Source organism: Oryzias melastigma, linkage group LG16 (assembly GCF_002922805.2).
Source record: "Oryzias melastigma strain HK-1 linkage group LG16, ASM292280v2, whole genome shotgun sequence".
In the NCBI taxonomy this organism is placed as follows: Eukaryota; Metazoa; Chordata; class Actinopteri; order Beloniformes; family Adrianichthyidae; genus Oryzias; species Oryzias melastigma.
In genome coordinates this window covers 20,223,222-20,235,920 of record NC_050527.1, presented here as the reverse complement: position 1 = coordinate 20,235,920, position 12,699 = coordinate 20,223,222, and the positions used below count along the sequence as shown (strand labels likewise).

The 12,699-nt window shown below is 42.4% G+C and overlaps 1 protein-coding gene and 1 long non-coding RNA gene across 3 annotated transcripts in view; one reads left to right on the top strand and one right to left on the bottom strand.

Moving 5' to 3' along the window:
* The window catches only part of LOC112143970, a 34,750-nt gene that overhangs the window by 11,303 nt on the left and 10,748 nt on the right, over positions 1-12,699 (top strand). The window contains exon 3 of one of the 2 annotated variants that reach the window (XR_002918829.2): positions 10,450-10,631. The exons of the other annotated variant lie outside the window; for it this stretch is intronic. This is a non-coding gene — a long non-coding RNA (uncharacterized LOC112143970). Of the gene's footprint in view, positions 1-10,449; positions 10,632-12,699 lie in introns of those variants that run through there. 2 annotated transcript variants of the gene reach the window in all.
* LOC112143969 (potassium voltage-gated channel subfamily S member 2) lies at positions 5,909-8,205 on the bottom strand. The gene is made up of 2 exons (XM_024268243.2): positions 7,821-8,205; positions 5,909-7,696 (listed from the first exon to the last, which is right to left on the bottom strand). The coding sequence occupies exon 2, from the start codon at positions 7,692-7,694 to the stop codon at positions 6,255-6,257; it is 1,440 nt and encodes a 479-aa protein (XP_024124011.1). The 5' UTR covers positions 7,695-7,696; positions 7,821-8,205; the 3' UTR covers positions 5,909-6,254.

Here is a 12,699-nt window from a genome sequence, read left to right as displayed (position 1 = left end):
AAGACCGGGACAGCAACAGAGTCCACTCCACAGTTGCAAAGCTGCAGTGAAGATCTCCAGCCACCCCAGAAATGATCTTAGAAAGATCATAAAATGAAATACATTACATTCTGTCATAACTGTAAACTAGCAAAAGATTTTTTGGATAAACCAGAGAGCAGGGCATTACAATAATTGAAACGACTAAAAATAAAAGCATGCATCAGCACCTCTGTGCTGGCAAGAGAGAGAAATGGGCGGAGTCTATCATCTAAGATGATATTGAAAGACCCACTCCAATGAAAACTGTGTTTTTTGTGTTTTCAACACATCTTTTTTGATGATGGAAGACAAATCTAAAAAAAATGAAGATCTGAACTGCATTTCTGAGTGTTTCTGTATTCAAATAATTATGAATCCAGACCAGACAAAAACACTCTTTAAAAAAAGAACTTATTTGTGATGCAGAAAATGCTCTGCACCAACTGTCCTGCTCACAACTCAGAGGTGAATTTCTGATTAAATATCTGCAGAAACTATGTCTTGGAAAAGAACACAGGTTTTTTGATTTTGACTAAAACCTGCATAATCATAATGAAAAGACCACTGGGAAAATAAATCAAAAGATGATCAGAGTCGGACTTTAAAGAGTTTTCCTTTATTCAAGATGAAACACCAAGTTTGGAATCAGTGAAAGTCTGAAGGTACATAAAACGTTTTATTTAAAGCATTTGTGTTCAGTCTGAGACGTTAAAACACTGTTGCAGAAGTTCTGACGTGTTCTCCGTGATCACACAGTCAAAGCTCAAACTGCACTGATTTACTGACAGAAATCTTTGGCATATTCTGAATAAAAATCACAATTAGATGCAATTATTTACTGATACCAATGATGTTCTTTTATCATGCATCCCTAAAATTATTAACACAATTTTTTTTTTTAAAATGTAACCCGGGCTGATATATAGTTAGTGAAGTAAGGGAGGATTCATATGATCAGTTTTGTTAGTGTTAGATCACTTCCATTGGTTTATGAATGCATGGACTTCCATCTCCTGTCATATTTTATGAGGAGATGATTTTTCTTTATGTTGTTTGGAGTGACAGCATCAGCCAGTACCTGAGCAGGTGCTGTGCCTGCTGACAGCCTGGCAGGCTTGAGCTGCATTGCCTCATATGGACACACCAACCAGCTGCAGCTCCTCCTCTGGAGCCTGACTGAAGAGTTTAAAGCCACCAGAGCTCAGCAGAGAGTAGAGTCTCCTCCACAGGCTTCACAGTGAGAAGAGGGAGGAGCTGAAACTGGCGTAGAAGCGTCTCAGTAGGACCAGCAGTGGTTGGATGGTGGGCCGGGCAGCCATACAACCAATTCCCAACAGAAGAGATGTTAGAAGGAGCTCAAGGTAGATCAAGACAGGAGAACACAACCTGCATGGAGCCAAACCTGACCCTGATTTGCCCCGGTTAGCTCACACATTCGTGTAAATGTGAACAATTAAAGCTCTCTAAAAGACGTCTAACTTTGTTTCCACCTTTGAGGTGTTTTAAGATTTTAAACTCTGCTTTACATCTGGAGATTTTTTAGAATGCAGTTATAATTCATCCTAAACCTTCTGACTGTTTATGAAGAACCTAATGACTTTAGTGAAAGGCAGTTTCATAAAATACTTGATGTTTTGATGTTTTGGTGTGTATTTCAAGTGATTCAAAGAATCAGCTTTATAAAATCTCATTGCAGCAACGTGCTTGACTAATGAAACAGCAAAGGACAATAGAAACGCTCCTCTCCGTGAGATCTGTTGAATTTGATCTTCTGACAGTTTTCACATCAGGTGATGACGCTGAATAAAACACGTTTGTCATCTCATGATCTCTATCTCTAAACTTCACTGACACAGACTCAGTTTTGTTTCTATTCTCTGTCATTGAGGCTGAACCAGGAGCTCAAAGCCTGAATGAGCCCTCTTCATTTTATTCTCATTTGTATGCAGATATCAACCAGCACCAGCAAGTTCACACTAATTCACAATTTATTGAAAGCACTTTCTCGACACAAATTAACTGCAAAAATGTGTTTTTCTTTTTTACTTTTCTGTCAAAGGAAACTGTTTTGTGAACTTATAAAGGGACTTGATGCAAAATTAGAGGAAAAATATTTCCTTTACATCGTTACAGTTTGGTTTATATTTAGAAATGTAGGAATTACGTGTTAGTAAAAGAGTACAGTATGTGTGTGAGTGTAACATTTACATTCTTGGTTTCTTGATTTAGATTGTTTTGTTGTAGCGGACGAAAAGGGTCAAATTCATAACTCACTGTCTTTGTTTATATTTCAGTTTTTTTAACAGTATATGTTTATATTCCCTGAATCTTTTCAGTTTTGTCCACAAATCCTCATTAGTCGGAATTTGTTCAACTTTTCTTAGTAACTCCTAATAGTAAATCTTTGGCTCAAGTTCAGTGAGGATGATCTACCATCATCTTCAGGTTCACTGGGTTGCTGATTCAAAATATTGAAATGTTGTCTACAGCTCCAATCTCCACTCAGACCATTGTCAATATGACTTGTGTGTCATTTTACTGCAAACGTTTCATCTGCTGAAAGTTTTCATGTACAAGACAAATCCAGCATCAAAAATTCATACTGTCATAAAAACTGATCTGTGTTACATAGTTGTGTTAAACTGTCAATTCACAACTGAGGTAGACTGAAGGTCTGAGATCTCTGCGTGCTAATTAGCGTTATTTTTACCTGTATGGTTAGACAGGTATTTTTGGAGGCTTTCACACCGGGTCAAACATCATGGGAAGACTTGCTGTGTGTAAAAGAAGGACAAAAGTGATTAACAATGAACAGATGCAACACTGTTTAAGACAACAGCATGCTAGCAGATGGTAATGCACGACAACAACAAGCTCCTGCTTAGTAGCAGAGTTGAAATCACCAATGCAGAGCAGACGGGAGATGACGCCTGTGATGCCAGCTTCAGTTAGTTTCCCATCAGACATGCTGGATGTTGTGTTTGTGCACCAGCTTCACACACAAGGACACACTCGTGCAGTCAAGCATTCTGTACTGCATTAACCAGTTTCATTTCTGTCTCTTTTCTTCCTTCAGTTCTCGTGTGACAGCAGCTAAATAAAACTGCAACAATCCTTTGATTAACGTTTGATCAGAAATTATTATAATCTCCAGTGTAATACTGATTGAAACCTTCCTGACAAATGAGGACTTGTTTCAGCCTTCTGCAAAGCTACTGTCTGATTGGGGCAGTGCCGGTATTGAGCTGCCTCCCAGACAGGCTGTGAGCCTGGCTCACATTTATCACCCCAGTCAAAGGGTAATGATACAGAGGAGCCAAAGGGAGGCAGTTAAGAGACCAGACATCTCCATCTTTGTCGTTAGGAGTCACAGTGACCCACACACGCTCATTCCAGACCCGATTCTCTGGACCTGAATGACTCTGCTTGTGTCCCTGAAGTCCTGAAGAACCTTTAATACCCATGTCTTCCTAAGATGGAAAACAGCGGCGACTCTTTTTGGATGATTTGCTGAAAGGACATCCAGTCATCCCGCGCTCTCTCATTTACAGATTTTTTTGTTTCCCTGTGCGTCTGGCATGCAGCCGTGTTGTGGATTTTCTCCCCAGAGAAAAATATTTAAATGCTTTGAAATAAACAAAAGGATACTGACATAATTGGGCTCTGAGGGCAAATACTTTTGCAAATTAGTTCCCCAGAAAAGGTTGCAAAAGATGCTGGAAAAATGTAGGTATCTCATTAGGACTTAACAAGTGTGTGTGTGACCTTCAGGCAAAAATGCATCGAAATTACCATTGAGACATTCATTTATTAGTTCCACAAACTCTCTAAGTTGATCGAGTTTAAAAACAAAAATCATCCGATTCGGTCTTGCGTTTACATTTATTGAACTTTTAAAACATCAAACAGTACTTTAATAGGTTGAAAATAAGCTCCAATGTTAAAAAAATATAGCACTACAGTGTACAGCAGTGCAGTTCTTCCAGTTAGTTGATTACAATGTTTGTTATTACATCTCATCATTTAATCAGAACTTGTTCCTTAGATCCGAGCTAGAATTAAATGGAGCTAAATAAACGATCCTCTCCCCAAAACAAGGACTTACTGCTGCATCCAGTGCTTGGAGGAATCTTTATCCCTTAAAATAAAACCAATTACTCTAAGTAAACGCTTCGTTGTATTTATAGTGATTCCACTGCTTAGAATTAGGGAGTAGATGTGAGGATAACTAAAACAAAATTTCTCCTCTTTTCCTGGTGAAATAATGAACACATTTTATTCAAATTTACTCAACCATCAAAACTGTTTGCCACCAGGGCCGGCCCCGAGCATAGGTGACCTAGGCAACTGCCTAAGGTGCCATCTGGTGGAGGGGCGCCAAGTTACAGTGATGATAGATAGATAGATAGATAGATAGATAGATAGATAGATAGATAGATAGATGAGACACCACTCACTTCATGTAAAAATGAGGAGGGGGGGGGGGGGGGCTAGGAGAGGGGAGCTCACTTTATTCTGGAATAATGTTCCTGCCTTTTTATGATTCATTATGTTAAAAAGTTATGGTTTTAAAGTTTTTGAAATTATTATTCTGATATCTTTTTGGATTATTTTGGTATTTACTATAATTTGGGGGCTATTTTGGAGTTTAGCTAATATTTCAGCTACATGCTAGTTGTTTTGGCTAATTTAGGCTTTTTTTCCGTTTTTTAGGCTATTTTAAAGTTTAGCTATTTTTCAGCCACATGATAACTGTTTTGGCTAATCTAAGATTTTTTTAGGCTAATTTGGCATTTAGCTAATATTTCAGCTGGATATCAGCTTCAGTGTTTTTATGTATCTGCTTCAGCATTTTCAGCTATCAGCTTCAGTAACTTCAGCTATCAGCTTCAGTATTTTTGCTATCAACTTCATCTATTTTAGCTATGAGCTTCAGCAATTTCAGCTATGAGCTTCAGGGATTTCAGCTATTAGCTTCAGTAATTTCAGCTATCAGCTTCAGCATTTTTAGCTATTCGCTTCAGCCTTTTCCGCCTTAAGCTTCAGCGATTTCAGCTATTAGCTTTAGCAATTTTAGCTAGTAGTTTCAGTGATTTCAGTTTCTGCATTTTCAGCTATATAACAGCTTCAGTATTTTCAGCTATCAGCTTCATCGTTTTTTGCTATCAACCTCAGCATCTTCAGCTGCCAAATTCAGCTTACAGCATTCACACTAACATTATCACAGGTAATGCTATTTATCTAGTTTATAGTTATATTAAAAAGTTACACTTTTATAGTTGTAACAATTAAGTTTTAGAGTGTTTAATAAACGTTTCTCCTGTTCGGCCCGTGAACTACGGTGTGTTCTGGATTTTGGCCCCTTGTGTGACTGAGTTTGAACCTCCTGCAATAGAATGTTGTCCAATCGGTGGCGTAGTCAGTGCGCTTGTCTCCAAACGCAGAGTTAATCGTTTCAGCTCTGGAATATCAAACCCTTTGATGGGCACAGAATTCTTTTTTTCTCCCAGGGCGAAAAAATGCTTAAGTTTGACACTCAGAGCAGGAAGACAAATGTGAAAGTGCTGCACTTAAATGTTGATCAATTGTAAATTTGAAACAAGCAAAAAATTTTTTTGTAAAAGTAGATTGGGATTTTTTTCCAAGCTGAAAATAAAAGTGAAGTAAAATGCTCGACTTGGAGAGAAATAATTATGAAGACTAAAGGATAGAAGTGCTGGAGAGATGAATGTATTCAACATGTCAGGTCAGAATTGTTGTGGATTTGCTCGTCAAGCTCTATAGGAGTCTGTGTCAGTCATTGGCATCAACCCGACCCCCCCTGCATGCTAACATGTGTCCTCTCATTCAACAGGACGTGTGAGGGAGCCAGCAGAAAAACAAGCACTGTGTTATACAAACAGTTTAATGCATTGAGTTTGACCACACTTGTGAAATGTTGCTGTAACACCACATATACACTCCTCAGAGGACAGACAGCCGGAGTTACTTCAGACATATTTGACCACAAGTACACCTTGACACGTGTCACTACTGAAGACTGTAAACAACAACAGCACTGCCTGCCTTCGTCAAAATGTGACTTTTTTGATATCCCATAATAGTCAGGCTGCTTTTTTCTTTTAAATATAACATCACATAATTGCACCGAGCTACAGAGAGGCAAATGTTGAGACATCAGAGGAAGAGATCAGGCGGGTCAGCACCACGGACAGCTCCTGTCTGACCCTGACTCAGCTCAAAGACTCGTTCAGACTCTGTTCACTGGGGGAACTCCTGCTCATGTTGGACAAACTGGCCATGAGGGATTTGACCTTGTGCGCGTAAAAGTTCCTCAGGTTGACAGACGGGACCTGCTTTATCCCCTCATCAAAGTCGCAGCTCCTCATGGCCACCTCCAGCTGTTTCTGTCGCTTATAGAAAAGGGAGAACTTGTTGAAAATCAGCGTGATCGGAAGCACAACCACCAGGATCCCCGCCAGGATGCACGCCGACGCCGTCAACTTGCCCGCTATGGAGACGGGCACCACGTCCCCGTAACCCACGGTGGTCATGCTGACGGTGGCCCACCACCAGCACGCGGGGATGGTGGACAAGTCCTCGCTGTCCTCCTTCTCCACCGTGTAGGCGATGACGGAGAAGAAGGACACGCCCACCGCCAGGTAGAGCAGCAGCAGGCCCACCTCTTTGTAGCTGTTTCTGAGGGTGGCCCCCAAGGAGCGCAGCCCCGTGGAGTGCCGCGCCAGTTTCAGGATGCGGAAAATCCGCATCAGCCTCAGGACTTGCGCAACGCGTCCGAGGTTGGCCAGCGCCGGGCTGCTCTCCACCACCAGGTTGATGAGGAGCGTCAGGTAAAACGGAAGAATGGACACGAGGTCTATGACGTTTAGCGGGTGGTCGAAGAAGTGCAGGAGGTCCGGGGCCACCACGAACCTGGCCACCAGCTCCAGAGTAAACCAGCCGATGCCAAAGTGCTCCACGGTCTCGAAGCGCGGGTCCTCCGCGGGCTGACCTTCGCTGTCCAGCAGGCTGAACTCGCTCATGCTGTTCATGCACATGGTGGCGATGGAGCCGAGCACCACGCAGATGGAGAACACGCTGATGATGCGACTGGCCACCGAGTACCCGGGGTTATCCAGCATCAGCCACACGCGCCTGCGCGCGCTCCCGCACAGCTGCTTGTCAAACTTGGTGGCGTCGTTGTAAAACTCCAGGAGCTCGTCGAAGGAGGAAGTGGTGCTCCCCTCCTCGCTGCGCTCGTCCCAGTCCTCTCGGTCCTGGTCCATCTTCCTGCAGTGGTAGGCGCTGCTGCAGCAGGAGTCGATGAAGAACTCGTTGATCCCCCAGTACTCGATCTCCTGGCTGAAGGAGAAGATGCACAGCTCGGCCATGACGTGCAGCCGCCCCGTGTTGTAGAAATTCAACACGTACGGGAAGAGGGTCGGGTTCCTGTCGAAGTAAAACTCTTGCTCTGTGTCGTCGTAGTCGTCGCACAGCTCCAGGATGGACTCTTTGGAGCGGCAGTGCAGGAGGCGCGCCAGCCGGGTCTCAGGGAACCGGGAGAGCGTGTCCGACTTTAGGCGCTTCTTGAAGCCGCCCACGTTGATGCGGATGGCCGCGGTGTCATCCGTGTGAGCCCCGCCGACCGGTTCTCCCAGGAGCTGGCCTGTCATGTCTGCATAGAGGAGCGCACGCACACGCGCAAGGGAGGAGGATGAGAGGAGACACGCGCATCCACAGAGGAAGTTATTCAGCTCAGGTTGGAGAAGAAGCTGAAGAGTTGGATGAACATCACTTACTTCAAAGATCGTCTTCCTCTCTGAAAACCAGCAGACTCCGCATCTTTAGGGATGCCTTTGTCCTCCGATGCTCAGGAGAAGGTAACCGTCCGTCATCCAGGAGTCTGACACGCGCTCTGCCGTGTTGTCCTCACATCCTGTCCGCGGGGTCCAGCTTCAGGTATCGATCATATCTGTTGTTTCCCTTCACATTTCACGCGCCACCGCGGCTGTTCCGCCCCGACAGCTGCTTCTGTTTGTGCGAGGGAATTCCTCCCTCGCCTTTCTATCTGTTGCTGCGCAGCAACACGTAGCTCTGTGTCTGCACCGCCCTCCAAGTGAGCTCAGCATCACGATGCTGAGGGGGCAAGGCACAGCTCCGGGCGCGCGGGGAATCACCGACCATCACCTGCAGGCGCTGCAGCGTTTATGAGAACTTCAGGATGCTTTTAACGGCGTCAGCGGAGCTGTTTCTGTAAAGTTGTTGCCTAAAGGCTTTCTGAGCCTCTCTCCTTTCACCATTATTGCCAGTTTGTTTCAGCTTCATAACAATGTAATGACATTTTAAGCCCGTTGTCCAGAACTCTAAACCAGTTTCCTGAATTATACACAGGAGACAGATTTGGAAACTGTATTTGTGCTACAGAAAAATATAATGTTCTTCTCAATCATGGAGCAAATGCAGTCTGTCTCCATGCATCTCACCTGCTTTCATTAATTGAACACACCCATACTCTGGTTCACAAAACAATGCAATCATAATGAGCAAAGAGTGTGAACGTTTTGTTTATTTTTGTATTCAGATAAATCTGAGATGGGGTTCCACAGTGGGGCAGTGGTTTGCACTCTTGGTTTAAATCCTAGCTGGGACCTTTCTGTGTGAATTCTCCCGTGTAGGTTTTCTTCAGGCTTTCTGGCTTCTTCCCACAGTCCAAAAATGTGCCTCATAGGTGGACTGATTACTCTAAACCAGGATTATCAAACTCAATCGCACAAGGAGGCAAAACCCAAAACACACCTTATGTCGCGGGCCGAATAGGATAAACATTTATTGAACACTCTAAAACTACAATTTTAAAACTTTAAAACCGTAGCTTTTTAACATAAATATGAACTACATATAGAGCATTACCTGTGATAATGCTAGTGTGAATGCTGTTGCTGCTGAAGATGCTGAAATTGATAGCTAAAAACGCTGAAGCTGATAGCTGAAATCACTGAAGCTGATATCCAGCTAAAATATTAGCTAAATGCCAAATTAGCCTAAAAAAACTTAGGTTTGCTAAAAAGGCTAGCATGTAGCTGAAAAAATATCCAAACTTCAAAATAGCCTAAAAATGTAAAAAAGAAGAAGAAAAAAAAAAGAAAAAGGATTAAATTAGCTTAAATTTGCTCATTGAAGGATGGATGGATGGATGGATGGATGGATGGATGGATGGATGGATGGATGTTTTAATGGATGGATCATAGATGGATGGATGATTGAATGGATGGATGATGGATGGATGGATGGATGGATGGATGGATGGATGGATGGATCGATGGATGGATGGATGGATCAATGGATGGATAGATGAATGAATAGATAGATGGATGGATGGATGATGGGTGGATGGATGATGGATGGATGGATGGATGGAAGGGTTGGAGGGCAGACAAGGAGCTTCTCAGCAGCAAAATAATTCTAACAGTGAAGACAATGAGATCCCTGAGTTTGACTGCCCTCCCGGTTCTTTTTCAGGCTTTTTTCTCTATACTGAATCCCTCCGTATTACAATGACTGATATGGGATGACAGCCAGGGTGTTAGAGTGCGTATATGTGTGTCATTTGTCTGTCTGTGTTACTCTGATAGACTGGAAACCTGTGGAGCACGTTTCCTTTTTCATCCGGGGAGAGCAGGAGCAGTCAGTAAGTGCTGCTGTTTGGGTTCAGTCATACAGAATTTAATCACATGTTGTCAGAGTGTGAAATGAGAGTGGACCGCGGAAATGTGCTGCTCAGGAAAGGTGCAGCAGAATTTAATAAAAAGTTACTGAAAGTACACACAAACAGGTAATATCCACTTAGTCTTTATTAACAGGAACTATCATAGGAGATGCCCAATATTTCCTAGCGTCCCGTACAATAACTTCTACCAGGAGTCTCCAGACAGATGAGAGTCGGAATGGAAAACCTTAAAACATAGCAGTACTTGAAGGGAAAAAAGGGTCCAAAAGGTAAAGGATAAATAAATAGTACTGTTCCCAACAAACAAACAAATTCTCTACTCCAGGAAGTTCGTTAAAAAAAAGCAAAGCATAAATCCACCAAGAGATTCAAAACGATCAGCCTAGGGCAGCCATAGACCAAGATGTCAAGATGGCACATGGTGCTGACTCCCACCCCCCACCCAAGGATCAACACCAGGTGATTCACCCAGATTAGTCCGGATGATCTGGAACTGCCTGATCGAAGATTTTTACGTAGGATACCCTTCCTGATGCAACCCTGTATTTTATTGTGCTGGGGATGGGCACAGACTACTACCTAACTTGGAGCCTCTTATGACCACATCATTAGTGTAAAGGGTCTTGCCTAAGGACCCACTCTAGACTAAACTCATCTCACCCCCTGGGAAAATAACCCTGGTTTCCTATGCGTCTGTCCAGCATGCCGCCAACTGAGCCATCCAGCCTCTGGTAACCAACAAACACCTGAAAAGGGGACAGCCCTGTTGCAGAGAAAGACTCCAGTCTGCACATTCTTTGGTGCACAATAAATGGAGACCAATCTCTGGTTGTTAGTCTGTTTATTGGTAATATTAGCTAAAATCCAAAATAGCCTAAAAGAAATCTTAGTAAATGCCAAAATAGTCCAAAAAGCTTGCAGAATGACCATTTTTTAAAACTTTAAAACCATAACTTTTTAGCATAAATATGAATAATAAAAATACAGGAATATTATTTCATAATAAATCAATTTAAACCTTAAATAACTTTCAATATTTTACTCTCCATAAAAATATATTTTGTCAAAATTACACAAGTTAGAAATGAGCACAAGATGACATTGGGTCATTAATAACAATAAAATAAAATGATCTGGAGGGCCGGATAGAAATACCCAGAGGGCTGGCACCCGGACCTTGACTTTGACACGTGCATTACAGGATCCATGACCTGTAAATGGTCTAGGACATACAGTTTGCATGGGGGAGATGCTGAGGGAGAGGGAACCTGCAGAGCCTTCAGTAATATTTTCTCTCTGACTGTCGTACAGAAATAAATGTGGAATGATTCAGGTAAAATTAAGCTAAAGGATCCAGATCATGTCAGAGTCATCTTGGTGGAGAGAAAGACATTCCCCTTTTTGCTCTCAGATCCAGGTATGTATAGAAGACAGGCATGAAGGTGCTTAGAAGCCTCAAGGTACTTTAAATTCTTATCAGCTGAACAGGTTCTGGTTCCCCATGAAACCAACGTCTCCATTCTCCCATTGCAACAGGGAGTAGTTCCTTGTCAATGTTGCTTGAACTTCTCTCAGATGGAGAGATTTGTTTGGAGAAAAAGACTATACTATATATAATGCAATGATTAGTTTTGTGCATCTACTAATTCATTTGTGGAAAGGTTAGTTTTTTGTTTTCCTCATTATCATCCCCCAAATGTGTCCGCTCAGTCTTGAAAAGCAGTCCTTTCTAAGTCGGAACACCTGCACCGCCCACGTTTCCTTTTATCAATTCAGAGGCGACATCATTAACACTCTGCCTGGCAGAGCACAAAGCCAGTGTTAACGCTGTGGCCTCGCAGAGCATTCTTGCTTTTATTGATCAAGTTCTGAGGCTTTTGTCCCTCACATCCCCATGTGTCTAATGAAAAATATGCCTCCTAATAAAGGCTGCTCCAGACAAATACTCTGAGCTCAGTCAAATTCTTGCTAATATTCCTCAAATACATCTTTGAACAAGAAACAAAAAAAGTTTGAAAAACACTGAAACAGAATTGTGCAAAACTAACTTATTGAATACATTTAATGTTGGTTAAGATTTTTGAGTCATAACTTTCAGCCCAGTCTCAGTAAAATGCGTACAAATGCCACGATTTGGGAAATACCGTGTATAATATACGCCAAAACCGGTTTTTGCGTGCATATAATACGCGCGGTCCTAAACGTGTTAAAGTCTGTTTTCCACGTTTGACACGTCCCCTGGTGGAGGCGTGAGCATCACAGACAGCCCCACAAACGATCAATTTGCTTTTCTAACCCTAACCATAACCGTAATCCTAACCTTAACCGGGAACGACGTCATTTAGAAAAGAGCCGGAGGATTTCTGACCACGTGATCAAAACCAAACCTAAAAAGTCGTGTATATGTACGCCGGCGCAACCTATTCTCAATCATTGCGTATCATATGCACGCAAAAACCGTGTTTGGTGTATATTATACACGGTATTTCAGAGTGCAAAGTCGTGGAATATGTACGGATTGTACTGCGACCGTGTTGTAACTTTAGTCTGACCTTTAGGATACATCTCACTTTTATCTAAAAACCCTCTTAAAATATTTCATTAAATTAAGTCACATTTCTTCTTTGGACATTTAGAAAATGAATCACATTTGTATCATCTGTATGAAAGCCAGCATGTAATTGCATCCCACTGGCTTGATTTAAACAAACCAATGCATTACACTAGCATAAACCAACCACTCCTCAAAGAGACTGGCTCCTTGCAGGAGTACTTGGGTCCTTCAGTAGTTAAGAGAAAACACCTCTCTCCTCGGGTGCTTGTATTGAGAAGGTACTACACTGTGGATATCTACATCCTCTACAGCAGTGTTTTTCAACCTTTTTTGAGCCAAGGTACACTTTTTCCATGAAAAAAATCCCGCGGCACACTAACATCCAAAAAGGTAAAAA

Bases quoted from the DNA above. Each gene is read 5' to 3' on its own strand.
- LOC112143969 (XM_024268243.2), bottom strand. From the start codon at position 7,694: ATGACAGGCCAGCTCCTGGGAGAACCGGTCGGCGGGGCTCACACGGAT.